General features: G+C 40.3%; 1 protein-coding gene across 34 annotated transcripts in view; it reads left to right on the forward strand.

Moving 5' to 3' along the window:
- The window catches only part of SOX5 (SRY-box transcription factor 5), a 656593-nt gene that overhangs the window by 573963 nt on the left and 55576 nt on the right, over positions 1-27054 (forward strand). For all 34 annotated transcript variants that reach the window (XM_074586204.1, XM_074586316.1, XM_074586286.1 and 31 more), the window contains one exon: positions 22016-22162. In XM_074586204.1, the coding sequence (XP_074442305.1) occupies positions 22016-22162 (147 nt within the window). The remainder of the gene's footprint in view (positions 1-22015; positions 22163-27054) is intronic.

A 27054-nucleotide genomic window follows, 5' to 3' on the forward strand; every position in this document is an offset into this window, starting at 1 on the left:
ATGCCTTTTCCGTGTTATTTCGTATTTGCTAGCCTTCAGCTTCATGTTGTTGTCTCTTGACGTATAAGCCCCAGCATGAAGAAACCCAGTCCTTCACCTCGTCTTCCATATGCACACATTTATTCTATTCTTTTTTCTCTTCATCTTTTGTGTTGTTTCCATTTTCCTTTGTCTTTCTCTCTCAAGCCTTCTCTTATCTTCTTGATTTCTGTGAGTTAGCAAAAGATGACCATTTCTGTGCCTTTTTCTTGTAGTGACCTTAAATATCTCGCAATAGTATAATTCAGTGATTTTCTACTAGGGGGCCATTAATACTTTTAATGGGTCTGAAAAGTGCCTCAGAAAAGTTAACCTGTTATACATAGGCTACTATATCATGATACATTGGTCTTTGTCTCTACAAAGAAGGTTGTGGAGTTTTTAAACCAAAAAGGTTGAAAGTCACAGGTATTAAATAGTTCATAGTGCGGCTGATGCAGATCTTCGTAACCGGTACAGAACCGGATTCTAGTAGGAGAAACAGATGTTCTTTAAATCTCAAGGGAATTTAATAGGCAATAGTTTTGAGCATCTTTCAAAAGCAGGTTAAAAGTATTCCAGCACTGGAGCTTAGGCTATAGGAAGGCTTACTTAAGCTCTAAATAGTTTCTTTATAAGTTGTTCCTTATGTTAGTTTGTGTTATAACTAAAACACCAAGAAAGCTTACTGCGTGTGTTAGACGTATGTACTCTGTGTACTTCTTCACACGGGCCATTCACACACTGTGATACGCAACAAAATATCAGGCCGTGATCCATACCCAGTGCACGAATTTCTGGAAAAGCATGACGTTTGACATTGTCCTTTATGGACTAGATATATAGAGCTCTATTTCAACTTGAAAACAGATAACAAGTCACTAAAAACTTTTGGAAGTCTGACAAAGCCACTAAGATGCCCGACTGTCTTGTTTGGGTGGCAACCCTCCGTGTTTCAAGCAGTCTAAATTACTGGCCATTTGTTTGAAACGTCTCTGCGGTGTGAGCAGGGAAAAATAGGTCATGCAAGAAAGAGTGCGTAACTGTCTGGCAAGCATACTTGCGAGGTCAGGTCATCCTTAATTTCTTTTCTCTCGCAAAAACGTTACACTTCTTTCTTTTTGGGGTTAGCCTGACAGACGGAAGCAGATTACTCCTTGATTATTTATAAGGCATTAATTTTAGATGAATATTGCTGAAGTAACTGACATCATAAGTAGTTTTAGCAGCCAGCAGAAGAGCCTGTTTGCAGATTGGAATATGACAGTCTTCACTTACACAACGTCCTGTCTAGGACGAAGTCTAAGTGTGTAACAGAAGAGAAAACTCAAGGAGCGGAGGCATATGTATCAGATAAGACTTTGTTTATTCTTCTGTGCGATATAACTGGGACTTTGCGTGGTTGGAATGGTGGTATCAATGTTAGGAGTTCAACCAGCTGCAATGCAAAACCTGTGTCAGCATAGCAGCAATGGCAACACCTGTCTGCCAGAGTCTGAAACCACGGGGGTGTGGGGGGGGGAACATCTGAGAAGTGTCTTAACACTGCCTCGAAGTAGCTTCTGTTGAGAAAGAAGGAAATAGGGAAATAGCCACCTCTGTACATACACCTTGAGATGACCGAAACGATGCCTCCCTCCCCATGCTGGCAACGCAGCAAACCTGTGAAGTGTTTGCATTTCACAGAGCGCGGTGTTTCATGGCTTACATTTGTTTGGAATTAATTCTCCCTGGAAAGGTCTGTATGAAAAATCTGGTAACAAAACCAAAAAAACATTTTTTAAATTTTTTTTTTTTTCCTGCTTTGTGCCCTTTGCACATTCCAGACACTGGGTTTTGAAATAGTTGGCTTGCGCTACTGCTTTTCCTATTATGTTGTTTGCTCTTTTCAGAGGGATGTTGCTGAAAAGAAGATTATATAATCATGCAAATAAGATTGTATAATCCTGAGCAAACGAGATGGAGGGGGCACACAGGGGGACAGGGAACCCCACCAAGTGTGGTTGGCCGGTGGTGGGGGGACTTGCTCAGACACCATAAACACCATAACTGGGGGGTTATAGGCCTCCTGTAAAACATGCAAGCTGCAGTCAGACTAGTGAATTTTTCTGGATATTTTTGGAATTCATTGTCTTCGTGCTGAGCTCTGCCAATAGTGTCTATTTACAGTGTCTCAGCAGAACGTCGTGACAGACAAACACAGAGGAAAACTGCAAATCACTAACATGCACACTCTTCAGAGCTTGTGGAACAATGCTACAAATAACAAATAACAACAGTGAGAAAAGCTGACTTACGCAAAGCTAACTACTTCCTGACGCTCACTTACTCCTTTAGGTCCACAAATCAAATTACGACTTGTTATGCATCCCAGAAGCTAACACAAGAAAATCTCCCTTGAAATCTTGCTAGCTTTGTTGTACCTTGGTCATCTGACATGGTTAGTTGTTAGATGCCGGTTGGTATAATATATGAACATTAAAGAATTTTGATTTATGGCTTATTTCTTACTTGTTTATGACAGTTCTTTATTCTCCAAAGTTTTAGGCCATTTCCAGTTGACAAGGCAGAATGGGATAGAAATAAACAGGATAGTAAATGCATACACGGGGAGAGTATCACTGGCCAGTGATATAAATTGCATTCGGCAAGAACAGTGCAAGCCATTAAAAGTTCTTGTGCTCTTATTCTCATCCTGTCTTTCTTATGTCTGATTCCTTGCCCGTGTTAGCTGTTACCAGCCAGGATTATTTCAGCATCTTTGATGAACGGAGGCTAATACTAGGCACAGTTTGAAACTGTGAAATACCTAGTTACTGTAGATTGTAGTTCTAAGCATTAGACAACAAACCACTGAGGTCAGGATGCTTGTTCTGTTTGTGCGCTTTCCAAAGTCATCAATTGAACTTTGCTTAATAGAAGATACCATAGTATCTGGAGTTGTAACTTTCAGAATGTTAAATTTAATTATTCTGTTGTGCCTGAGCACTGTAAGCCTGTTCCTAAGGTTATGTCAGAGTGCAATTATTTCCCCAGTACCTAAGCTCAGTTTCCTCAAATTCCCTTTTTCCTTTCAGAGGTTCTTAACGGTTTCCACTCCAGTGGATTTTGTAAGATCAATCTGAACAAGAAAATTTGGAGGCAACAGTACCTGTAGCTCCTAGTGGTCCTCGAGGCTGGCTTTTATGTTTGTAGCTCACGTGAGCTCTGCTGGGCTCGAGTTAGAGTCTAATTCCTAGACTACCTTCTAAGCATCCCTTCAACTTTGCAGAACTGACTTATTCGTTTGCCGCCTTTACCAGTGGTCTGTTTCTGTTCCTGTCCGTTCATTATATAGCTAAGGAGAAAAGTATTGCAGACTACTCATTTACATCCCTTAACTCCTTCGCCATAGAGACCAGTCACGTCACAGATAATTTACCCGACAGGAACCCTGCAGCAAGTTTGTGAAGTCGTCTGTCTCAGAGACTGGCAAACTCTAGAACTACAGAGAGCAGGGCTGTCAGCAAGCTACCACTCAAGTTGTCTTTCCCTAATGGACAAACGTAGAAATCAAACAAACTAAAAAGCAAAATAAAAAACATGTGTGCAAGAAAGAAAACTTTTTAAAAAGTCAGTGTGTTTTTAACCTGGGAGAAGCTTTGAAATCAGTGTCCTATGATTATCAATACAACAGGAAAGCAATAATAACCTTTCAAATGCTCTCACGTTAGTAGAAATGGAGATTTTAAAAAGTGTTTTCCACCTATTTCTGCACCTCTACATCTTGCTGTTTGGTGTGATTGCTCTCGCTGTTTAAAATCTGCACTACAGCAGAATCCTCTAGCCGTATTGCAAGCTGTACTTGGGTTTAGTAACCACAGCTGTGCCACATACTGCACCAGCGGCAGCTGACAGGGACAGTCTGTTTGTGGCATATTGTGGGAGTCAAATTGTCTTTGGGGACTGCTGCAGCGTGGCTTTTTTCAGCTCCTTTCTTATAGGTACCGTATCTCTTTCTCCCAAAGGGGCCCGGGACCGCCAGTTTGTGTGCAAGGGAATGGGGTTAATCCCTCAGAGACGTGGGGGCCCACCAGGGTGGTACCCGTCCCCCCGCCTGATGCACTCAGGGGCCTGGAAAGCAGCGTTCCTGTGTGCCCCCCCAGGGCTGCTGTGTCAGGGAAGGCTGCCTGTCCCCCAGCACACCTGGGCAGCAAGGCCAGCGGCTTTCTGCCCTCCTGAAGGTGATGTGTCCGCGCTGCAAGTTACGCTTCTCTCCACGCTGGAGTGTGGAAATAGCATCTGGCAACAAAGCCTTTTCTTTTTCTTTTCCTAATTTTTCTTTTCCCTTTCATGGCTCAAATCACTCTTTACAAATTATAACAGTGTGTTCTCTGTTAATGCACCAAAACATTACAGCTTGTGATAGTGTTATTAAAGTGTTTTGGGCCATTACCATAGAATACAGCAGCATATTTATTTCATTAAGGGAACCAAATGGATCTAGCTGAATTTGGCAAAAGAACATGGCTGAAGTCCTATTTTATATCTGATGTTGATTTTACCATTAAACTCTGAACTTCTGAAAATTAGAAAGTTCACAATAGAAACACTAATAGATGTGCTACATTTTGTAGTAAGTTAAACTGTCCTTAAATACCTCTTAGGTTCTCCACAGTAGTTCTACATTGGTAGAACTTGGGGGTTATTGTTGTTTAGGGTAAGAAGTATGTCATGTACGTGTAGGTTACATTTAACTCACTGTCCTGCTGTGTCACCAATAGCTGTTCCTTTTAGGCCAGTGAACCCTACTCATCCCATTCCCATTCTCATGGCAGCCTTGCTTCTTGCTATATACTGGTCTGATATATTGGTGGCGAAAGCAATTTGGATGGTATGTATCAATGTATGTTTGGATGAGATTTTTAAAGAGGCCTGAAGGGATTTGGGAGCCCAGCAATAATTAATTTCTTACGGTGGCTTTGAAATTAGGATATGCAACATTCACACTTAATCCTTCCTCCTTTCCACAGCTGTTTTATTTTTCCTGTGATTAGTTTCGTGAAAAGGAAACAGTCACCAAAATTATATCAGAACATTTGATGGTGAGGTGGCATTGATTCGGTAACTGAGTTCTCATTGGATACAATGAAAGACATGAGTATTCAGCATTTCCTACCTCTGGTCAAACTGACATTTGTGTGGTAGCTTGCGTTTCAGTGCACAGTGCTTGCTTTCACTTTAAGTGGGGAAAGAGAGAGAACGAGCATAATTTCCCAGCATTTTGTGTCGTGTACCAGGATGTCATATCCCATATACTCATGCATTAGAATTTCATTATTGCACAGGTGTGGGACTCTAACCAGACTGAGTGCTGCCCCAAAAGCAGATTTTTATCATACTGTGTGAACAAGGGTAGATGAACTTGTATACGTGACCTGAGCTCAGACAGCAAAAGTTAAAGAAGAAGAGATTCTAAAATGAGTCATGGCCTATGCAGTTAAAACTCAAAGCGTTATGCTTAAATTTAAGCATTTTCTTAAGTCTGATTGATTTTTTATTATTATTATTTTTTGTTTTGCGTCAGTTCATTCAGATAACTTCATTTCACTTCACAGTAGTTGCTGCTCTGAATCATGCCCTTGATGGATGTAGGATAGGTAGGTGCTTGCACGTCAAATGTTTCTTTCCTATCGCACTGGGTGGCATTACAGGTTTGATTTCACTAAAAGGTATTGTTCATGATCAAGTGTAGAAAGAAATGAATGTTAAAAAAAAAAATGAGGAAATGTTAGATTAAAAAAAAGCTGATTTGTCACTTTGCTCATTGACTATGAACTGAATAGACTTCTAACCCTTAAAATACTTTCTCCCCCCTTTCCCTTTTTATTGCCTGGAATCTTAAGAGCTTTATCATTTGCAGTCATAAAATGAAAATATACACCAAACCCTCAAAGGGCAAGTATGAAATTAAATTATATTTGGGCAGCTGTAACCTTTTAAAACGATCAGATTCCAGTTAATGTATTTCTTCCTGTTCCGAGTGCTGCCATGGTGTTTGATGGTGGGAAGCAGTCCAAAGGGCATTGGGAGATAATAAATTCACTGGAAATTTCACCCTGAGGCAAGCCTCGATACACCAAGGCTTCCATTTAGCGGGACTGACCTAAAAATCTTGTCACATCCAAAGGTCACTTAGGTTGGGGTTGGTGTGTCCCATCTATCTTTCCCTGGTGCAAAGAATGACAGCTGAGCTCATAAACAGCCATCGGAATATGGACGACAATCGGGAGGAGAGGGAGGGAGGATAATACTGCTGACAACTTCTTAGGTTTCCTCTAGGCCGACGAGAATAGATGCCATCTTTGGGGTTGCTTGTTAATGCTACTGCAGAACTGGCAATTCAGTTTAAAGAGGTTACAGTTAACTGTGGAAGTCTAAAACAAGTGATTCACCCCACGCCTGCAAATGTCATATAATGCGGCTAGTACACTTCATACCGTCCCTGAGCATTTCATACTTGTTACCAGTCTTGTTAGTCAAAACAATTTACGGTTTATACAATGCTGAATTTTCAAGGAGGGTCGAAAGTCTAAAAAGCTGTCAGTGATGACACTGATAGGTGTCATCTATAAGAACAGTGATTCTCAGGGAAATAATTTGGACAGTGACACTAATTATAAACAATACTGGAAGGTAAGATATTTTCAGTCTTACGAGAAAATCTGTGATGTATGTCCTCTAGGACGTTACTTATCCTAAGCTCATTAAAATCGGTATAATCCTCCTAAACAGTAAATTAAAGCTTTTAAGGTTGACTGTTGTCTTCCAGTCATAGTTCTTACTTCTGCAATGGGAAGCTCCAGTGGATCTTTCCTATGCTTGCAGTATATTAATATTGGGGACAGGGCTCAGAGTTGCATAATAGAAGTATATTTGAAGGACAAAGATCTAACTTGCCATAATTGGTCTTACTTAATTGGGGATGAGCAGTGCAGCATATGTCTGTTGTATCCTAACGGTGTGAATCTCCTTCTCAAAATTCCCTGAGAGAAGAATGAGAGAGGCTGTCTGCCAGTCACCGCTGGGATATAGGCAGCAAAGATTCCCTCTTCCGCATCCTATCTTGGATGGAAAAAGAAATTGTAGTTGGTGGTCAGCGCCCTTCTGAAATGTGGTAACACGCCATGTGTGGTATAAGCATTGATTTGATTCTTTTGGGAACATTAAATTGAAGATAAAATTAAAAAAAAAAATCATATATAAAATCAGTGTAACCTTGGACATATGAGAAAAAAATCAGACTGAAACACCCGTGTTCCGAAATTTGCAAAATATTGCATAAGCTAGGTATCTAACTCCTCCTGGGAATTTGCTGACGTCTCTCCATGAATTTTAGTAAATCAGATCCTTCTGAAGACGATTGTAAATTGTGTGTTCCTTTGCTTGTTAGAACTAAATGGAGTATAACTGTTATTTTCAGAAATATTTCACACATTCTTACAAACATACTATATTTGAGGCAAACACAGTAAAGAAGGGCAAGATTGGCCAGCCGTCAGTGTTTGTCTTCATTTTCCTTGGGTTCACACTCTACTTTATGTTAACATATATGTTCTCTACATGAATCCAAAGTAATTTACAAGCAACTTTGGGGGAGTTATATGGCCTTTCTGTGCTGAAAGTGTAGCTGTATGTCTTACCAGTTGTACAGCTTTGAGGAAGGCAAAGTCGCTTTCCATCTTACTTGTGTAACAAGAAAAAAGGAAGTGTGTATTTTTCACGAACTTCAGAGAGGACAGACATATTTCACTTCAAAAAATGCAACTCCTAACACAAAACCGAAAAAATTACACAGGCGTGCTGAGCACAGACCAGCTATGGTTTTTGCTGGTTTGTACTCAGGACGGTGTGATGAGAATCATCTTTAGCCGTGGAGGCCTAACATGTATATTTCATCTGCCCTAAAGTTGCAGGTTCCGTTCTAGTTTTCATAAAGGGAGCTCAGGGTTGTTAGCTCAGACCTAGTCAGGTGGATTCCTCGTTTACCCCCAATTTGTGTCACTTTTCTGCTGTGGTTTAGTTTCCTTTTTTATTTGCCCGGGCAATTCCCGTTAGTAAGCAAGTAACAGTGGACAATAAAGACAGACTATTTCTGTGATTGCTGGTGGGGCATGGAGCCTCGAGGCTTTGTATTTCTGTAGTTGTTGGGATTTGTGAAAGACACTGAGTTGGAGTCAGTGCAGACGACTTTTTAACCGCCAAATATGTGTAGCTTTCCTGTGTTAGTTGAGTTTTCCGTCCTTGGGAAGAGGAGATATTCTGTTGTGCTGGTCAGTGCATTGCTTCCCTACATTTTTATAGCCATATTCATTCCATTTCATGCCAGATGACTTTGGACAATCAGCAGTGATCCTGAATTGTGTTACTGTTGTTAAATACATGATGGAAAGATAGATGGTGAGAATATGGATTGTATTTAATGCCTGCGATATTGGGAAGTGCTTTTATGTTACCTTAGATGTTCCTTTTATCGTGAATATGATCACTTTGATCATAGCCCGTATTATGCCATGATATTAACTGGAGAAGTTGAGAGATATTTTACAGTTGCTGACTTTGGCAAAAACAAGATGTGTCCCTGCGTAATGGAGGACTGTACTGTTTCTTGCATTATTCATGCTTCCCACGCTGGAGTCACAAACACTGGGTAATGTTAATACTTGTCATGGAAAAATTTAATTGTCAGAAATGTTTAATATATTAACGATAGATGGGAGGGCCCACAAGAGACCTTCCCTGTTCTGGACTGAAATGTGACACGTAATTAGCGATAAAAGAAGGCGCTGTATGGAGTGGATCGTTGCTATATGGAGAGAAGTGAGGAGGTTCCCTGCTTGACGTTCCCAGCCTTTCCCGAAATGGAGATACATTTACTAGTTGCTAACTGAGGAAGCAATGAGTACTGTTCACCCTCCCGCTGTAATGAACAGCCAGCCTTGGAGCAGTATAAAAAGGGTCAATCAAATAGGTCGTACATCATACGAGGAGGCAGATGTTAGAACATATTGTAATGGATCACTGTGCAGTATGTGAAGATGGCTTGTGGAGTACAGGGATGGGGGAGAGAAGCTATCAGCAATGATTTCTGTTATGGTCACTGTAAATATCCAATTTTTTGAGGAAAACTTCTAAACGCAGGACATCAAAGCATTAGCATTCCTGCTATGTTAGACTTGCGGGTGGAATGATAGAGGTAGAAAAGGAATAGAAGCATGAGTCCCTCTGTAATACTGTGTGTAATATGAATATGCGTAGGTATTATCTGTGCTCTGCCAAAGTCAGTGTTAGCCTTGGAACGTGTGAGTATTTTACCTGAAAAAAAAATTACATAGCTTCAGACTATATTAAACACAGAACTGTTAAAATAGTTTCTATTTTAGAAGCACCCCTAATTCACACCCACTCAAACACCTCCTCGCTCGTTAACCCCATCATCAGACCCAAGTAACTCAAGTGAAATGAGATGGCATTAGGAATGAGGTAATGAACAAAGATTTCTGGATAATGTTATTACTTCATGATAGTGGCTCTTGTTAGCGTGACTACAGTTAAGAGCTTCGCCGTATTGCCATTGCAAACTCTTTGGTACTCCCACCCCTTCTGCTTTACAGACAGCTACTCAGCCAGAAGCAATTTAAAATTTGATTTTACATCAATTTTGGCTGATGTTTTGAATTGAAAAGAGTTTAGTGTCTTGGTTCTGTTTTCTAAAACATAAAAATTGCTAATTTTTTCCTTCCTATTCCAAATTTCCAGCAGAACAATTTAAAATATGGATTAGCTCTTTTTATAACCCAGCTACATTATTAACAATTGAAAAATGTCTCCTAAGCATGCACAGTAATTTCAGTATTTAATGTTTTTGGACAAGCAGCTCCATCTTTATGTTATAAAAAATTCCATACCAAAAATTGGTGCAAAGGGGACAATTTTCGAAAACCACTGCTTTCACTCAGAAGTCTACAGTTTTTATGTTGTTTTTTTTTAAGAATAAGTTGCTCAGAGCCTCAAAAAAATTGTGAAAATCAACTTTAATAAGTAGTCAGGGATGGATCAGATGTACTAATGGATTATAGAGCTTATTACTAGTTAAGTAGTGTTAATATAGTGCACGTCACTGGTTGTAGAATATGTGGCTATGTAGAATCCTTTAAGACATGTGTTAGAGGTTACAGCCCTGTTGCGAATGAATGACTTCCTTTTTGCCTAAAAATACAGGAGTTCGGAGAGATGTGTTTCCACAAAAGTGATCAGAGGGATGGGGCACCTCTCCTATGAGGACAGGCTGAGAGAGTTGGGCTTGTTCAGCCTGGAGAAGAGAAGGCCCTGGGGAGACCTTGTTGTGGCCTTTCGCTGCGTAAAGGGGGCTTATAAGAAAGATGGGGACAAACTTTTTAGCAGGGCCTGTTGCAATAGGACAAGGGGTAATGGCTTTAAACTAAAAGAGGGTAGATTTAGACTAGATATTGAGATTTTTTTTACAATGATGGTCATGAAACACTGGAACAGGTTGCCCAGAGAGGTGGTAGATGCGCCATCCTTGGAAACATTCAAGGTCAGGTTGGATGGGGCTCTGAGCAACCTGATCTAGCTGAAGATGTCCCTGCGCATTGCAGGGGGGTTTGACTAGATGTCCTTTCAGTGTCCCTTCCAACCCAAACTATTCTATATGACCATCTACCCCATCTAGACTTAAGAGCAAAATGCTGTAGAGTTAAAGGAGAGAGAAGGCACTTCCATAGGGTAGCCCTGGTAAGCTGGAAGGGTCTGGGACTTAACAGCTTTCATCAGGTTGGAAGGGTGGCAGTGGAGAAATACGGAGAAGTTTGCATTTCCCTTGGTCAGTTTGATACTAAGAAGTAGAAGGCTCACACTTGATATGGGAACATGAGGCTCCAGCAGCTCTTTGTTATTCGTATGGATTGGTAAAACTGGAAGCAGCCGTAATATTCCACTTAGCTGAATGTAAAGTTCCACAGTTCATTGTATAACCTCTTCTTGTGCTTGGGGGGTGCATAGCATGTGAAGAACATAAAAGTTAAAGATGTAATTCCCTTTGACCTTCAATCGTGTTATTGTGCCTACAGCTTCTTAAACCTCGAGTACAGGATGTGCCAGAAGAGGCACATTGGCATGAGTTTCAGGCTAGATTTAAGGCTTTTCATGCGTGGGCTGAAGTCTGACCATGCAGTGTCATTGGGCCTTAGTGTCTGCGGTTTCATTGTAGTGAAGAGTTAGAAACTGAATCCGGAGGGATTTCAGATGTTTTTGGAGACCACTTTTGGGGGAACAAAGTCTCTAAGAATTTAGAATTAAACTTCTGTACACGTCCTAATGGAATATGCAAAGTGTCACTCTTCCCATTACATCAGTGTAAGCATGGAAATAATGAGATGAACCAGAAAACAGCTTCTTATGTTATTTCCTGAGAAGTTTGCCAAAGCTTCACAGAGGTTTCAGGCTCTCTGGAGTTTTATGGGCTCCATTGGAGAGGGAGTTTTACAGACCACACCCATTTTTGTCGTAAAATCAAAGAGTAAAAAGATTAAATAGCTATTGAGTTGTTTCTACTACTTCATTTTGTTAAAGGGGGACTTTTGTATAATGTAGCAAACTCCAAAATAATGAAAATGAAAGCTTTTCTGCTCTCTCTCAGCTCTCCTCAGCAATTTTGTTAACAAATAATGGCGCGCTCCGGCACACACTCTTTGTAGTCTGTCATCTCCTAACCTCAAGCATTCCAGTTCAACAAAAATGCATTTGTTTTTCTAAGCCTCTAAGTTATCCAGCTTATAGCAGTAGGGCTAGTTTGAAGTTAGGCACTTCTGTGAGTTTGAAGTGGATAGGACTCGCTGTTGAGAGCATTAGGAGGAGTCTGACCAGGGAAAAACTCGGCTAGTTTCTGGTTTGGAGCACAACTCAGATTTGCTCTGATTCAGCAAGGCTCAAAATGTTCTAGATCAAAGTTGGGCCAATTTCTATGTCCTTGGTTGGAATTACAATTTCCCTACAGTTTCCCTTACTAGACCCTACAGGATCTAGTAAGTTTGACTGACCTTTTCTTTGTCTTTAGTAATACCTTGACCACAAACATTCTGTTCTAGAAGAGGGGATTCCATGTGGGTTAAAGCCAAAGGAAAAGTAGATGTGAGCTGGAGCTTTCCACAGTTCTTGTCGTGTATTCTGCTCTTACGGAAAGGGATCACATAGTGCTGCTGGGAAGGAGAACTGGTGCCCTGTATTGATACCATGACTTCACAACAGGATCCTGTAGGACGAAGTAGGACTTGTTATCTTGCTGGAGAACTTGGATAATGAGCAAGTAATGCAATGAACATGAACAAAAATTACACGAGAGGTAAATGGATTGCTGTTGAACTCTGATAGAACTTATTTGCAAGTTTTCTGCAGTACAGCAACCCTTAAACTGGGAAGCTAGCACTGCAGGACTGACGTTCTTCTCCCCTAAAATAATAAGGTTGCTCTACTTTGTCCACCTCCAAAAATAAAATAAGTGCTGCAGCTGAATAAAATTGCCATGTCACATCCTATTAGTGCTCCCTGCTAAGGAAAAAGGGAAAAAAATCTCTTCAGAACTATTCTAGGAATCAATTTGTTTTAGTTTAGCTCTCGGAATAAGTACGTTTTCTTCTGCAGCTCAGATGGTCTATCCATCACTGGTCCCTCCCTTTCAATATTCTTCTTCTACCCATACTTCCTCTTTTATGTGTTTTTTTCAGGGAGGTTTGGCACAAAGGAAGTGTCTCTAATGCAGTCCTTAGTTCCCCTTTAAGGCACAGACGTCACATTCTTTCCTTGCTACCCAAACTGAAGAGAGTCGCTGTGGCTCTCTGAGCCTGTGAAAGTGAGCTCTGTTGAAAGTTGCCTACGACGGACTAAAGAGTTTGTCACTGTCTGTCTCCTGCACCTTTATACAGACCCTTTGACCACATAATACAGCTCAGTTCAAAGAGCAAATTAAGCTTTCGAATGAGCTGAGTAGATGTCACTGAGCTCCTGTACACATCAGATAACCGAGGAACAATGTTAATTTACACTTCCAAGGGCAACAGATACAATACTCCAGGTTCAGAAATATTCTTCCTGTCAAGAGGGACACGGACTAGAAAGAATATGTTTCTCATTTCGCTGTTTGATATCATAATTAACAAATGAAGACATAACCATGGGGGAGCTTTAGGAAATATACCGGGAAAAAATATCCAAGTGAAATTTTGTCAACTTATTTTGTTGTCTAATTTATTTCTTGTCCCCTCCTACACACTATAATTTGGTAATATGACACTGTTGCTTCTGGTAGATGATTATCAACCTTCTGCTACCTTTAAGGAGGGACTTCAGTATTTTGGGACTCTGTTCTTATCGCAGCTTGTCACAAAAGAGTTTCTAGAGCAAGCTGAGTGCTGTGGTCCACATGTACTGCAAAATACCTATTTCACTACTTCATTCGTGAAGGAGAGACAAGTCACCAAGGAATCTTACAATCATCAAGACACAAGAACCTGATACCATATCAGCATTCAAGTGAGCAAATGCGTGTTCTCAAAATAAGAAATGCAGTTGACCTTAATCTTTCTACTATGAGCTCTGCAGTTAACTTCAGGAGAAACAGAGTATTCAGATTTGAAGTAATTAATTCAGTATCAGTCCTAAAGCAGGCACAGAGTTTTCCTGACTTAATTCCCTGTTGAATACAACAACTTAAAATGCAAACAGAAAATCTATAAATAAAAACTGGAGAAAGAGTCGCTTAAGTAGATGTGTATAAAATAGTGAAATGCCTTAATTATAGCTCAGCAATCTGAAATATATAGAACCTTCTTTACAGTAATTCTGCTGGCAGTGTTTCCTTATTAACTACTCTAGTCACTTAATGGATAACAATGAATGATTATATACAGTACCAGTCAAGTAAAGCAATGTAATGTGAAATAAGTATTTTGTCAAACGGCCACTCATAGAATTTTGTTCTCTCAAATGGGAAATTACACTTACTGCAGTCAGGTGCTCTGAGCTAGTTGCCAAAAATCTGGATATATCAAAAAATAAGCTCTTGGGAAACATACTTGTAGTAAACAAATAGGCAGTAGTGAGTTTTTTCCTACAAGAGTATAATGTCTGTGCCACTTTACTGACTTCAAGCTTCTAATTTGGAAAAGCTGTACTGGGACAGAAGTCTCCATGTGGAACATTCATACAGACGCTTCATCTTCATTACAGAAGAGTCAGCTCTATTCTTCATTACAGAACAGTCAGTGATAGAGAGAATGCAGTTTACAAAACAAATGCCCCTTCTTAAGTTGGGCATTCCTGTTGTTTGTTGGCCTTCCTCTTTATCACTGCCCATCTTATGTACTCCTTAAGGAGTGTGCTGTTAAAAGGGTGTCCTTACATTAAAGAAATTCTTTTCTCTTTTTTTATAACAAAAGATGTTCTGTTGGTGTAAAAATAAGTAAGAGTAATGGCAGCAACAATACGTTGTATTCTAGTTCTGCATAACAAACTATAGGAATAAGTTTTTGCTAGATTTTTTTTTTTTTTTAAATATGTACAATATTAATTACTTTCTTTGAAGGGGACACTGTTCATCTGCAACATTTCATCCAACAAGCTTTTTCCAGAAGACATTATCAAGTTTCCTCTCCAATATGCATTCCATATAGTCACTCTATTTCAATTACTGTCATATGGTGTGAACATGGTATGTATGAATATGTAGGCCACTTGGGCAGTTTTCCAGTTAAAAACTCTTCATTTGTAAAGAGCAGGAAATCTTAAACATACAGTTTACAATGATATTTTATCACAGAAACTAACAGATCTTATTAGCCTCTGATAGGAAGTGTCTATTGATAAGTTCCTACAGTTACATCCTGCAGAAGGATTGTCTTCTTGTTAAGGCATGGGACAAAGGAGCCATGAGGTCTAGGCTCTAATCAGGAATTTCCTACAGTCTTCCTGTGTCGCCAGGAACAGTCAGCTGATGTCATGGGTGCTGATTCTCACCTTGGTAACATTTGAGTAGCATTTGTCCATTGACAGAATTGAAGACTGCTTTTCAAGGAAAACTGAATTTCTTAATATTTATACAGTGGTTAGGGTTAATGTCTTTCTCGTAGAAGCTACTATAAATACAAATAAAGCTATATTTGGCTAAAATGATTGTCCTACCCATTGAAATTCCATTAGTTTCTAACAAAACTCAGAGCTACCATAAACTCTACCTACATTTTTTACGTTATCCACTGTTTTACAAGGAAAGCAAGCATTGTTTTGAATGTGCTACAGTGATGATAGAAGCCTTTATTACTTCAAGTACAGACTTAAAGCTCATTCAGATTTCAGTGACCTGGACTCCTGCCTTGTTTCTGGATGCCAGGGATCCCCAGTTGGTCATACCATGGAAGTTCCAAATGAGAAAAGAACCAGTGCATTCAGCCTGGCACGGGCAAAGTGGTCCTGTTGACTACAGTGGGATTATTCTCAGGAATAAGGGCTGTGGACCTGGAACCCTAGAGATCAGCTACCAGAATCATATTTTATGGAGACTTGTGGTTACTAATTCTAAAAGTGATGTTTTTCTAATATGAGGGAGATGGTGGTTACAAGGCTGTGCTTGTAACTTGCATGCAAAAAGTGTATAAATGAAGCCTTGTTCTGTTTGTGAATGCTTTACAGTTTTTCTAATGAGAACTTGTTTTTCTTAATATTTCTTTCTAAATCTCAGGTTTTTTTAAGGCTAGAGAGACTATTAGGTTGTCTAGTCTGACAAAACAAGATGTACAATATTATTGGGCATAATAAACTCTCTGTTTAAAGTTCATCTTCCAGAAACACATTTGATCTCAACCGAAACATCAAGAGTCAAAATCCACCATTTCTCTAGGTAGTTCCCCCAAGTGTTACCAGTGCTCTCTGATTAAAAGTAGCATATCACTTATCTATTAATTGCTCAGTCTTAACTTTCAAATATTTATTATTGTCCTTGATTCATGATTTTCTTACCTGTCTTCCTCCCTTAGGCTAAAGGCAGAGCAAAGCTAGGATGGGAGTTTTCAAAGGAAGTTAGCTGGTTTCTGTGGCCACGGGCAAGAACAGTGTAGCTTTTCAGCATTTAGTGTATCTTCTCTAGTCTCTGTGTGGTCCACGCTTTTGGGACGAATTCATCCAGCTTGCTATTTTTTACTTGGTGAATGAAGGAAACACTGGTTCAGGCAAGGTCCCCTGCCAGAAAGAGTCTCTGCGGGACATATGCATACCTCAGCACTGGGAGCCAGGGCAATTTCTTTTAGGAAATGGGTGGGATAAAGACATACGGTAGGTAGAACAGTAATAATTAACCCAACTCAGTTCAGAATTCCGCAGAACAAAACAAAACCAAACCAAACCAAGTGAATCTCAGAATCTCGAGCTATATTGTTATCTGAAATTAGCTCAAAGTGAAACTAGCAATCAGTGCTCGCAAGCTCAAGCACTGAAGCTGAGTGAAATTCACCTTGCAATGGGCTCTTTGGGGAAGGTTTTAAATGAGCTTATTGAATTTGTGTTCAAATAACTATCTTTCTTTTCTGAAAACCTCCCAGTTGGTGCAAACAAATGCCACTTTAAAGCCTTTGCTGAAGTTTTGAATGTCCAAATTCGAATGTCCCTTTGAAATGTTTGACTGACAAACTTTGAAGGAAACTCAGACACAGGAAAAATGAAAATCTGACATTTGTAGCTTTCAGGTTTGTAATGCAGAGCTAAATGAAGAACTTTCTTCATAGAAGATTTCGAAAGCATTGCTACCAATCACTGATTTAATTACAGTTTTTATAGTTATCTTTTGTCCTATGTTGCCACTACCGTTAAAAACCTATCTTACAGTATGTCAAATGTTTAAGTGAATTCTTTTTTCTTTCTAATTCCTTGTGACCTTTTTTTAAATAAAAACTCCACCTGAACAGATCCAAAATTAATTCTTTCTGCCATAATCAAACATTTTGCATGCCTTATACAAGCACAAAATTTGAGGTAAAGAAAATTAAATTCATGTATTCTGAATGAGAGAATCTCAATTTATACCATTTTTTCCCCCCAGATTATGCAAAAATCAAAGAGCAGGGCCATTCATGTGTATATTTTTAATGATGGGTCTCAGAATGACAAAGAAATTGAAGTTTGGATCAGTCAACAGTTCAAACATTTAAGCACAGTGCTTTGTAAATTCATCGCTGTGGTAACTCCACTGAAAAACTAGTTTATACCTGAAACAAATTTATTGCAGTAACTGATTCAGATTCCTGTTCCACCTGTCTCTACCTCTCTGTGGTTGTATTTTTTAATAACACCTCTTCATCTCTACTGTTCACTAATAAAAATATTTTAATAAGAGATAATACTGTAATCCAAATGCCTATAGGTGCTTGAATCAACTATCTCTGCCTATGTAATTGCTAACACTTTGTTCAACCCTTTTTAAAATTGCTATTAAATCTCATTCTCGTTTTCTGTATTAATAGAACAAGAATTCATTTTTAGTGTACCCTTAAAGCAGTAATGAGCATTGTTAACATGTAACAACAAAGCCCAAGGGGAAAGTTTTCAAAGCTGGTCTAACCTTAAGGCTTTGCTATTGATGTACTACAGAGTCATCAAGCCAAGAGCTGTTAGAGCTAGTCCATTTGGAGAGTTCAGCTGAATATTTCTGCTTAATATATTGGAAGAATTATAAATGGTTTAGGTGGTGACCTAGGGAGAAGGGGGAGTTTTTGTTTAATAGCTTAAGAACAGAGGGGCAACATTATAAAAATAACTATACCTCCTGCTCATTTTAAAGTGCATCATATTGTGCTTTTGTCCTGATTTTTCTTCCATACAGATTTTCGTAAGAGGTTAATGAGAAAACATTAACACGGCGTGCAATATTGCACATGGGGAGGGAAGCCGAAACACAGTTATGTAGTTATAAACAAACAATAGACCTTATTTTTTAATTGCTTTTTCAGAAGCCCAACTCTGCCTTCTTGAAGAAGTATTATCTATCTTATTAAATGCAGAATGTTATTATCCTTATTTTATTTATTACATATAGCAAAAACGAACTTGTCTGAAGCGGCAGTGCTTCACTGATTTGCACTGAACGCCTTGGTCACAATAAACCAGTCAAGACCCTATAGACTGAAAGTCCTGTATGAGTTGTAGTGCAGCAGAATGCCTTCCCGGGGTGCTAGAATTTGAGATCAAGACTTTAGGTTAGCTGAAGGTAGCAGAAGTGACTTCAGGAGTCTCTGTTTGGGATACAAGTTAAGAGGCTCACGAACAGTGTATTACAGCGGTGATACATAATAACATCATTTTCATTGCACTTCTTCAGGTCTTGGTTCCATTACTGTGAAAAGTATAAGGCTGCATTTTAGATGATGGTTGGAAATTTCAACAGAGACCAATTCATACACTGTTTCAAAATCCGAAATTCTATTGGGGAAGCAAGGGTAGAAACGTTCTTTTATTTGAGTTCAGTATGTCTATGAAATGAATGCGTAAATTGTTGTCATTTAGCTGTCTTGATTCACAGCACTTGGTCACACCATTGCCCTTTCCTTGGGTATGAGTTAAAGGTCATCGTGTCCTAAAACAACTAAATGTGAATAGACAAGTTCAATAATGTTAAAGCTCAAAAATATTGACAGTCTAAGAAATGTGATGCATGTTGTATATTTTGGTCCATTTTTTGAAAGGTGGGGGGAGGTGGGGCGTGCAAATATAGGACCAATCTTAGTGGTTAAATAGGATTCACACCCTTGCAATTTCATCAGCTACGTGTTTTTCACTTTGGAGCTGGCCCTGCTGTTGCTTTTCAGTAGAATAGTTGGTTTGTGTTGCAGGAAGGGACTTTTTAAGAGGGTACTCTAACAAGGGACCTCTTATAAGATTTTTACTTAATGTTTGTTTTTAATTCTCAAAGTGAATTAAATAGAGGTGAGATGTTGAATCTGATAGCAGGAGGACATAAGTTTGTACAAAGCATGAATGAAGGCTTTATAGGTTTTCTTTCACCCCGCCTTACAGATTACTCCACACTATACTGTGTGCTTCGCTCTCTTGAGGTATATCTCCCTGAACGGAGAAAAAGGCATGCATTTGAAATTCCATATATTCCATTTATCACCTACAAATCTGGCTTTCTCCTGCGCTGTTGCATAGGGAAATTCATTCCCCATGCTTATTTAGGCATCGTCTGCTTTGCATGCCATGTCAAAAAGGTGGTTGATGACAATCCTGGAAGGAGGAACCATGGCTTCCAACACATTTCTCAGTGACCACTGAACAGGTGTAAGACAGTACAGATTCTTGGACACCATGTAGTGCATGTATTTCATATAGTTTAGTTCTTGTGATTCATTCTTTGGACCTCAACAGAAGGTTGAGAGCTATGTTTGAGGTAGAGATTTCCTGCTCTCTTCAGGGTAAGGATTCTGTTGGAAAAGTCTTCCCCAAAGGCTCGCAGCAATTTCCAGGAGGCTTAGTCCTCAACAGACCGGTCCCTGTATGGCCTGTCAGTGATCTCCAGTTGTTTCAGGGCTGCTAAGTGTCCAAACGGACTTTGTTATTTTTACCTTTACTTATGGACTAGACATATTCTCTGATATCTAATCTATAGATTAGCAGCAAGGTTGAACCTTTCCTGCTTAATGGACATTTGACTTTCTTTTGTCTTTTTCCCATAGTTCCCTCAATTTGCTTTGTCTTTTTTTTTCAATAGGGAGCAAAAGAAAAGGAAAAGCTTTCCCTACATCTGCTCTGTCAGGGTCCAATTATGTTTTAGCTGTTCTCTAACCATGTATCCTATTTCTTAGACAACTGTTGCCTTTCTGATATATTAATTCATACATAAAGCTGGCTCGGTTTTCCTTGAACTGCATGCTAGAGTTCTTCTCTGGTTCACACAGACCCTTGTTCCTTTCTCCCTGCTGGATTTAGTCTTCTTTTGAAAGAATGAATGGATATGAACTTCAACTGATAAATACATGCATTTGAATCTGTGACTGCTTTGTGGCTGGATTGTTTTTGATGACTTTTATCTGTAGTTGATTTGCATCTATTTGGCTCAGACTCGCTGGGGGTAACACACAGAATAAATGAATAAATAAATTTGAGGAAGAAGCAAGGAGAGAAAGGATGAATGAAAGGATGATAGGGAAAGAGAGGGAGACTAAACAGAAAGGGATGGATAAATGGTGATAAAGTAGTACAGAGAAATAAGGAACAAGCAGTGATCAAAGTAGAGAAAAGAAATTAAAAGGATTCAAAACTGAGAAGAATAGGAAGTCTGAAAAGAATAGAAAGGGTGAAAAAGAGATAACTAAGAACTTGGTGCCTGATTACACCTAAAAGAGCAGAAATGGGTTACTTTTAATTATGTGGAAGAGCTGGGATTGTGCACCGGTGAAGGGAAGAGTTTGTACAGGAAACCACTGTACAATGTCCAGGGTTGTCCGAGACTCAGAGCAGTAAATCTTTCCCATTTGATCAAGTTAAGTGTTTGCTACAGGGCTTAGGTACTCACGTTAACAGCGTCTCTCTACCTTTTACACAGCTCCATGTGGAATACCCCTGTAATGAATCCTCATTTTCCTCTTTCAAACTTGCTGGTTTGGGTTAGCATTTCTTTGTGCCCTCCAATCTGACCTTTGTTCTTTTATCAGCATATACAATTAAATAAAAAACAGCCGCAAAACAACTAAGCACCACTAACAAGACTTTCTTAGACCAGTCATATTGAAGCCCCCTTCTTTTCCCACATCCACTTCCATGTTCCTGCACGGTATCTCTTGTCACGTTGCATCTCAGAAGCTCTGTTGGCACCTGCAGGCAGAGAGCACCATTGTTCAGTGGTACACGTTACACATGTACTGCACAGCACAAGTAAAACATCGCAGGAGCCTTTGAAACTGATACTGTGACCAAGGAGTGAAAGCTTTTGTTACTACAGTACTTGCTGTCTCAGGCATCTGACTTCTATTTGGCTTCACCCAAATTCCTTTCTACTCACAAAGCAGCAACAGTTGCTGTTTCTCCTGCCCACCATGTTTATTTTCTCCACTTTTTATGTGGAGGTCAGGGGAGCTGCCAGGCGCTGCCGGTTTGCCTGTTTTCTCCCTTTTTTTGACCTCTGCCCGTTAAACTCTTACTGTAGGGCTTAATTTTAATTGGATGACTGTGATTATAAGTATTCACATGCTAATAATCAAATACGTGCTTAAACCTTGCTGGTTTAGTTTTGAAGAGAAAAACATTCCCACTGTGTATCTGCTTTGAATCTATCACAGAAAGGGTTCTTAGTCTTGATTGGAGCTTCTAGGTGATAACGGACGGCCCATTACCATCGATAAGTATGTATTTTTATTGACTGTAGCAGTTCCCCAGGATCCAACTGAGAGTGGACTCTCACAATAAGAGCTAAACAAAGTTTTGACATGCCCTGTCCCAAACAACTTACAGCCTGTGCAAGCAAGGCAAACATGGCAAGTAAGAAAAAGAAACGTAAAACGGTAGACCATCGTATCAAACATCATGTGAATTTCACAGAGGTCGACGCATATTGTTGGTGGAGATGCTGTTATGCCTAGTGTCATCTCAGGAAAGGGAAGATTCCCCAGTGGCTCAGGCAAACCATGAAGATTAGCTTTTGTTCCTTGGTTTGAATCCCTGGACACACAGGGAAGCTAGGACATTTCTCACGGTGACATGTGTCATTCGTCCCCTGAGGAATGAGTCACAGAAGTTGAGATGACAATTCTTGTTTTGAAATATACCAGTGTGCTAAATAAAAAATACCCATCAGAAGGACAATACATCATCTGCAGTAGGAGAAGTTTTGGGAAAATTACTTACTTATTGATGATGTCTCTCCTCTCTCCCCCTCCCCGTTTTTGTTTATTCATTTTTACAGCAGTTGTATGCTGCCCAACTTGCTGCGATGCAAGTGTCTCCGGGAGGCAAGATACCTGGCATACCCCAGGGTAACCTTGGTGCTGCTGTATCCCCTACCAGCATCCACACAGACAAGAGCACAAACAGCCCTCCACCCAAAAGCAAGGTACTGTACCAGGCCCTGCAGCGTTGTGTTTCTGCCAATGTGGGTACTTGCATACGTTTGTTTTTTTTTTTTTTTTTTCTGAAGGGCATCTGTGTGCCTCTCGCTTGCAGACAGCTTTGTTCTCAGGATGGCTTCCTGAAACGGGAGAATATTCGTAGTGCCATTTTTCCGATGGGAGGACCCCAGCACAGTAACACCGAACAACCATTCATACATGACGTCAGTAACAGTCACCACCTCAGCTGAGATCCCATGGTTTCCCTTGCAGTGTCCTAGCTACCACACTGCTGTTTCTTCCATCGTCAGTAACAGGTAGCAGGCTGAGGTGACCCGCTCCTGTTCCAGCACGCAACTGTTGTTTCCTTTCATAATGCTAAACCAGAGTCAGATTAGCAGTGTGTCGGCGAGAGATGGGAAGCAGTGGGGCATCTCACCTGCGGCTAGATCCTGTCCTGGGCTTCAGTGGGAGTTTGTGGAGGAACAAGTCTCCAAAGCAATGTCTGTTGTGTCATAGAATGGGGCTGGTATCTGTCCATCAAGCGATGGACTCTGATGAGTAATCTTGGTCATAGCTGGGCAATTAGGTCCCTTCTCATTTAAGAGGTCAAGTTAGCAGCTTGGTAGTCACACCTGTATAACACCGCGAGTGTGTGACTAGTTATACCTAGAAAAAAGACACGGAGCATGTCCAGGGGAAGAAGATGACCTCAGCATATGCCGCAGCTGAGCAAAAGTAAGGGGTCAAAATTGAATGGCACATCTTAGGTGTTGCAAAACAACTAGGAAGAATTTAGCTAAGCAATGCAGGGAAAAAGCAGTCCCATTTAGGTGACAGCAAGAGCTTGATAAAAATGTGTCCTTTCTTTTTGTTAGTGTCCTCTAGCATGCTGTCCATGTCCTTTATCATGTCAGAAAAGATTCCTTGAATTGACAGTAGTGTCTTGTTTTCACCCTAACAGTAAAGCAGCACAGATTAAAAATAACCAGACAAATAAATAATACCATTGTCAGCTCAGTGAGATACACGTTCAAAGAACAAAATAGATGGTGTGGAACCAGTAGCTGTTGTGTTAATGAATCAAGCTCTGGGTCTGTGTTTTCTTTCTTCTCTCCTGAGTGCAGACTTTCTGACTTCCCGAAATTTATCCTTGGCTTGGCCTCTTCTTTTACATACTGTAGAATGAGGAATCACAACACCATGCAGTGTTTGATTATAGTTTTTTGGGTTTTTTTCTAAAAAGTCATGTCTATGGTTAACAACAGATTTTTGTGCATTTTACAAGGGGGTTTTGTGTGTGGCTAGCAGCTTGCTCGATCCACTGCACTTAAAATCCCGGTGTTGTTTTTGGATCTGTCGCGCACAAGCAGAATGTCTGATGAGTTCTAAGGGGACACAGTATTTATTTTGTGGCAATTGCGGTATTAGAAGGTCTGCCATATCTACCGGTAACATCAAGCATGACCGTCTTACTGGCAGCTCTGTTCTTCCTTGTGTTTTATTGCCTTTTCATATTTGTAGGTGTTCCAGTGCCTTTGGCTTGCAGTTCTGTAGAACACAAACAAAACTTATTTGCAAATTGAAAAAAAAAAAAAAAAAAAAAGAAAAAGAAAAAAGTGGGCCACAAGGAAAGGAAGGGGGCTCCAAAAGGCTGTAAAATTGTGCAGCGTGAGCCCTGTGATGCATGCTGTTTTCAATCTGCTGTGTGCCAGTTGGAGGCTCGGAGAGCGAGCGAGAGAAAGAGAAAGGATAATGCTGAGAAATGATAGAGTGGCTGTGACCTCCAAGCTCAGCCTGGAAATCCAAGACATTGATTTCACTTAGCATTCCTGCTGAGAAATCCGGCGGAGTTCAGTTGTAATAAAAGAACAAGATTCTGTTCTAATGGTAATGGCGTATGACAGACATATCACTTTGTCTGTCCTCAGCACCAGAGAGGGGAGAATTGGAGAAAGGTCACCTGACCTGCCTGTGGTGTTGTGCGAATGCTATACTGAGCTTTGAACTCCAGCCTGGAAGCACAATTATTTATAATGCTAAATGATAAAGAAGCCTTTATAGAGCCTGCAGTAATTAGAATAAAGCTTATACAATAGTGCGGTGGCCTGGCTCAGAAAACACGCTGGCAAATCCGTCACGGTGGCAGAAACTGAACCTTATGTGTTGAAACTGAACACCTTCGTTTGTGCCTGTGTGGACCTTCCTTTGCTTTTTCAAAGCTTGTTTGTGTTCAGCAGACCCAAAAGTTTAGTGTGTTTGCTGATTATTATTTTTTTTTTTAATTTATTTTTTCTTAGTTGTTGTCAGGGAGTATCTGTCTGAGCTTCACAGCCATTTTTTAATATTTTTTTGAATCCCCAGTGGCAGCTTGGTTCTTGAAGTTAGTTCGTGGTGGTCTTTCTCACTGTTACCGTACGTCAAACCTCCACAGATGAACGGTTAATGCCTTAGACAAGCTTTCAATAGATGCTGTTTGCTGAATCTCTGTTTTCAGCCCACAGTTTACACTGGCGCAGCTTTGGTAATACGCTCAAGTGTTTGAAGACAAGGAGACAGCCTTACCTGAGAGTGTGTCAAGCTACTGGCAAACATCTAGGTCACTTCTGAAAAGCTGTGTTTTTTTCCCTCTTGTATAGTGTTAAAGTTAGCGTGCTGCTCTTTGCAAGGATTCTTCAAAGTCGGCCTCAGCAGCAGATGGAACAACTGTTGGCTCTAGAAATGCTGAGAAGCATCAGGGGGAGTTTGCCAAGGATCATCCTTTAAATCTAGTAAGACTTGAACACATCCCTGAAACTCCTCTAAGACCTTGGCAACTCCCGTTTTGGCAAACCTTTTATCAGTGGCCCTCACCAGTGTTTGAACATTGTGCTGGGCAGACTACCCTGGCATCTTCTGTTGTCTCGCTCGTCTTTCAGCAGATGTGACCTGAAATAGTCACATTCACTTCCTAGGTTTCTGTACTGTAACTTTTAGGAAGCCATGAAGTAGAGATGCCATTATGCTGTGCTGCACACATTCTGTCAAGTTTTGGTTAGGAAACTGAGCTGGTGTCGTACATTCTTCCAAGAAGAAATCTGTGCCAGAAAAATTGATTTAAGAAACAGAGCTAGTGGAGCCTGTCCAAAAGAAAATGCGTGTGTCTTGCGGAAATGGATTTTAACACAGCTTCTTCTTGAGCAGTTTTAAAAACAGCCGGTATGCTAATCATACCATTCAAATTTACCAAGGCCTCCTCCACAACCCATTTGAAAGGCAACTATCTTTGAAGTTTGCCAAACTGTGCTGGATTTCCAAAGTCTGTCTTAAGCACATTTTGCCTTTGATCGTGTAAATGCTTGCACGCTGCTCTGTTGGGTTTTCAAGGTGGTTACACGCTCCCAAGTAAGGAGGAGAGAACAGGCACAGGTGCAGATAAATACTAGACAGAATAACCTCCCAGTCCATCTTCTGATTAACTTCAAGCCTCTTGCTTGTACGGGGCCGTGCAGGAGATAAAAAAAAAAAAGCAATGTTATAGAGAATATGTTTGTCTGAACCGTGACCTTTACCATGCTACCAGGATTCTCACCTGACAGCTACAGTCTTCACTGACTTCAGGTGAGGTGCATTGTACTCTTGAATAAGGACGGCAGCATAACCCTCACTTGTAAACAGCCTGGGCCCTGTTCATTCCTGCCTTTGTTCCTTCCTTTTTATGTTGCACGTATAAATATAGCATCTGGTGCCTGCATGATGCACTATCCTAGACCTTTCCATGTAACCTTTCAAGTACAGTAATTCTGGAGTGAAATCTCAATGTGGCTTGTAAATGTAGCTAAATGATTCCCCGTATTTAATGGAGCACAGTGCATTGTCTGTAGCATCTGCTGAAAAACAGGAGCAATTCAGTGTGAAATGTGACAGGAGAGAATTCCTGGGCACTTTTCTTTTAACCTTGTTACGACCTCAGCCCTAACCCTACTCACAGTTGTGTCTCCATCAATGGCAACAGCACACAGATTGTCCAAATCAATTTTTTTGTTCTTTTCAAATACTTCTGGCAGTGGTGTTACTATTTGCTCAGCAGTAGCACCTGGGAGTTGTGACAAGGAAAGGAAATGTGTTTCAGACAAGCCAGAAACAGCACTAAGCAGTTGGATATACACAATCAGATTCTCCTCAACTGCACTATCCGGAGAGGTATCAGTGTGAATCCTTAACTGAAGATGGTACTTGATCTTCACATTATCTGATCCTCTGATCACCAAAGTAAACATTGGATTGAAAATTTTTCATGTTGCCTATAGTCAGCAATAGAATCGCCTTTAAAAGACCTAGAGCATGCCTCTCTACCACAGCACAGATCGACTGCACAATGGCCAGAGACTCTCCAGGGGAACATCTTCCATTTCTGAGGAATATCTGCTGCTGATGCTACAGTTGCTGCCACATGCCCTAGCTGTGTCTTGCATCCTGTTTATAGTATATGAAGGACAGAAAGGGACTGAGCAAGGGTTCTTGCTCCATTCTCATCCAGGCAAGGTAAGCCTGGATATGAAACTACGACTGACTCAGTGTTGACTTTCTTACCAAGTACATCTGATACCCGGAACAAAATAAAGAATAAGAGTCTTTGGAAATAAGCGTTTTAATTCAGACACACCACAGACTATGTTATTAGGCAAAATAAGTAAACTGTTTACTGTGGGGAGCTGGTTGGGGTTTTTCCTGTCCCAGTCAAAACTGATGATGGGAGTATACTTCCCAGCTTCAGTAGGAAAGCTTTCTCGACTCAGGATAAAGATCTGATGGAAAAAAGCAGAAAAACATCTGAAGGGAAGGAGAAAGAAAAAGGCCCTAAAATGGCCTGGTAATAGGAACACTCATCTAGATGATAGTTCCGATTCTACTTTGG

The sequence above is a fragment of the Larus michahellis genome, chromosome 1, assembly GCF_964199755.1.
Source record: "Larus michahellis chromosome 1, bLarMic1.1, whole genome shotgun sequence".
NCBI classification, from domain to species: Eukaryota; Metazoa; Chordata; class Aves; order Charadriiformes; family Laridae; genus Larus; species Larus michahellis.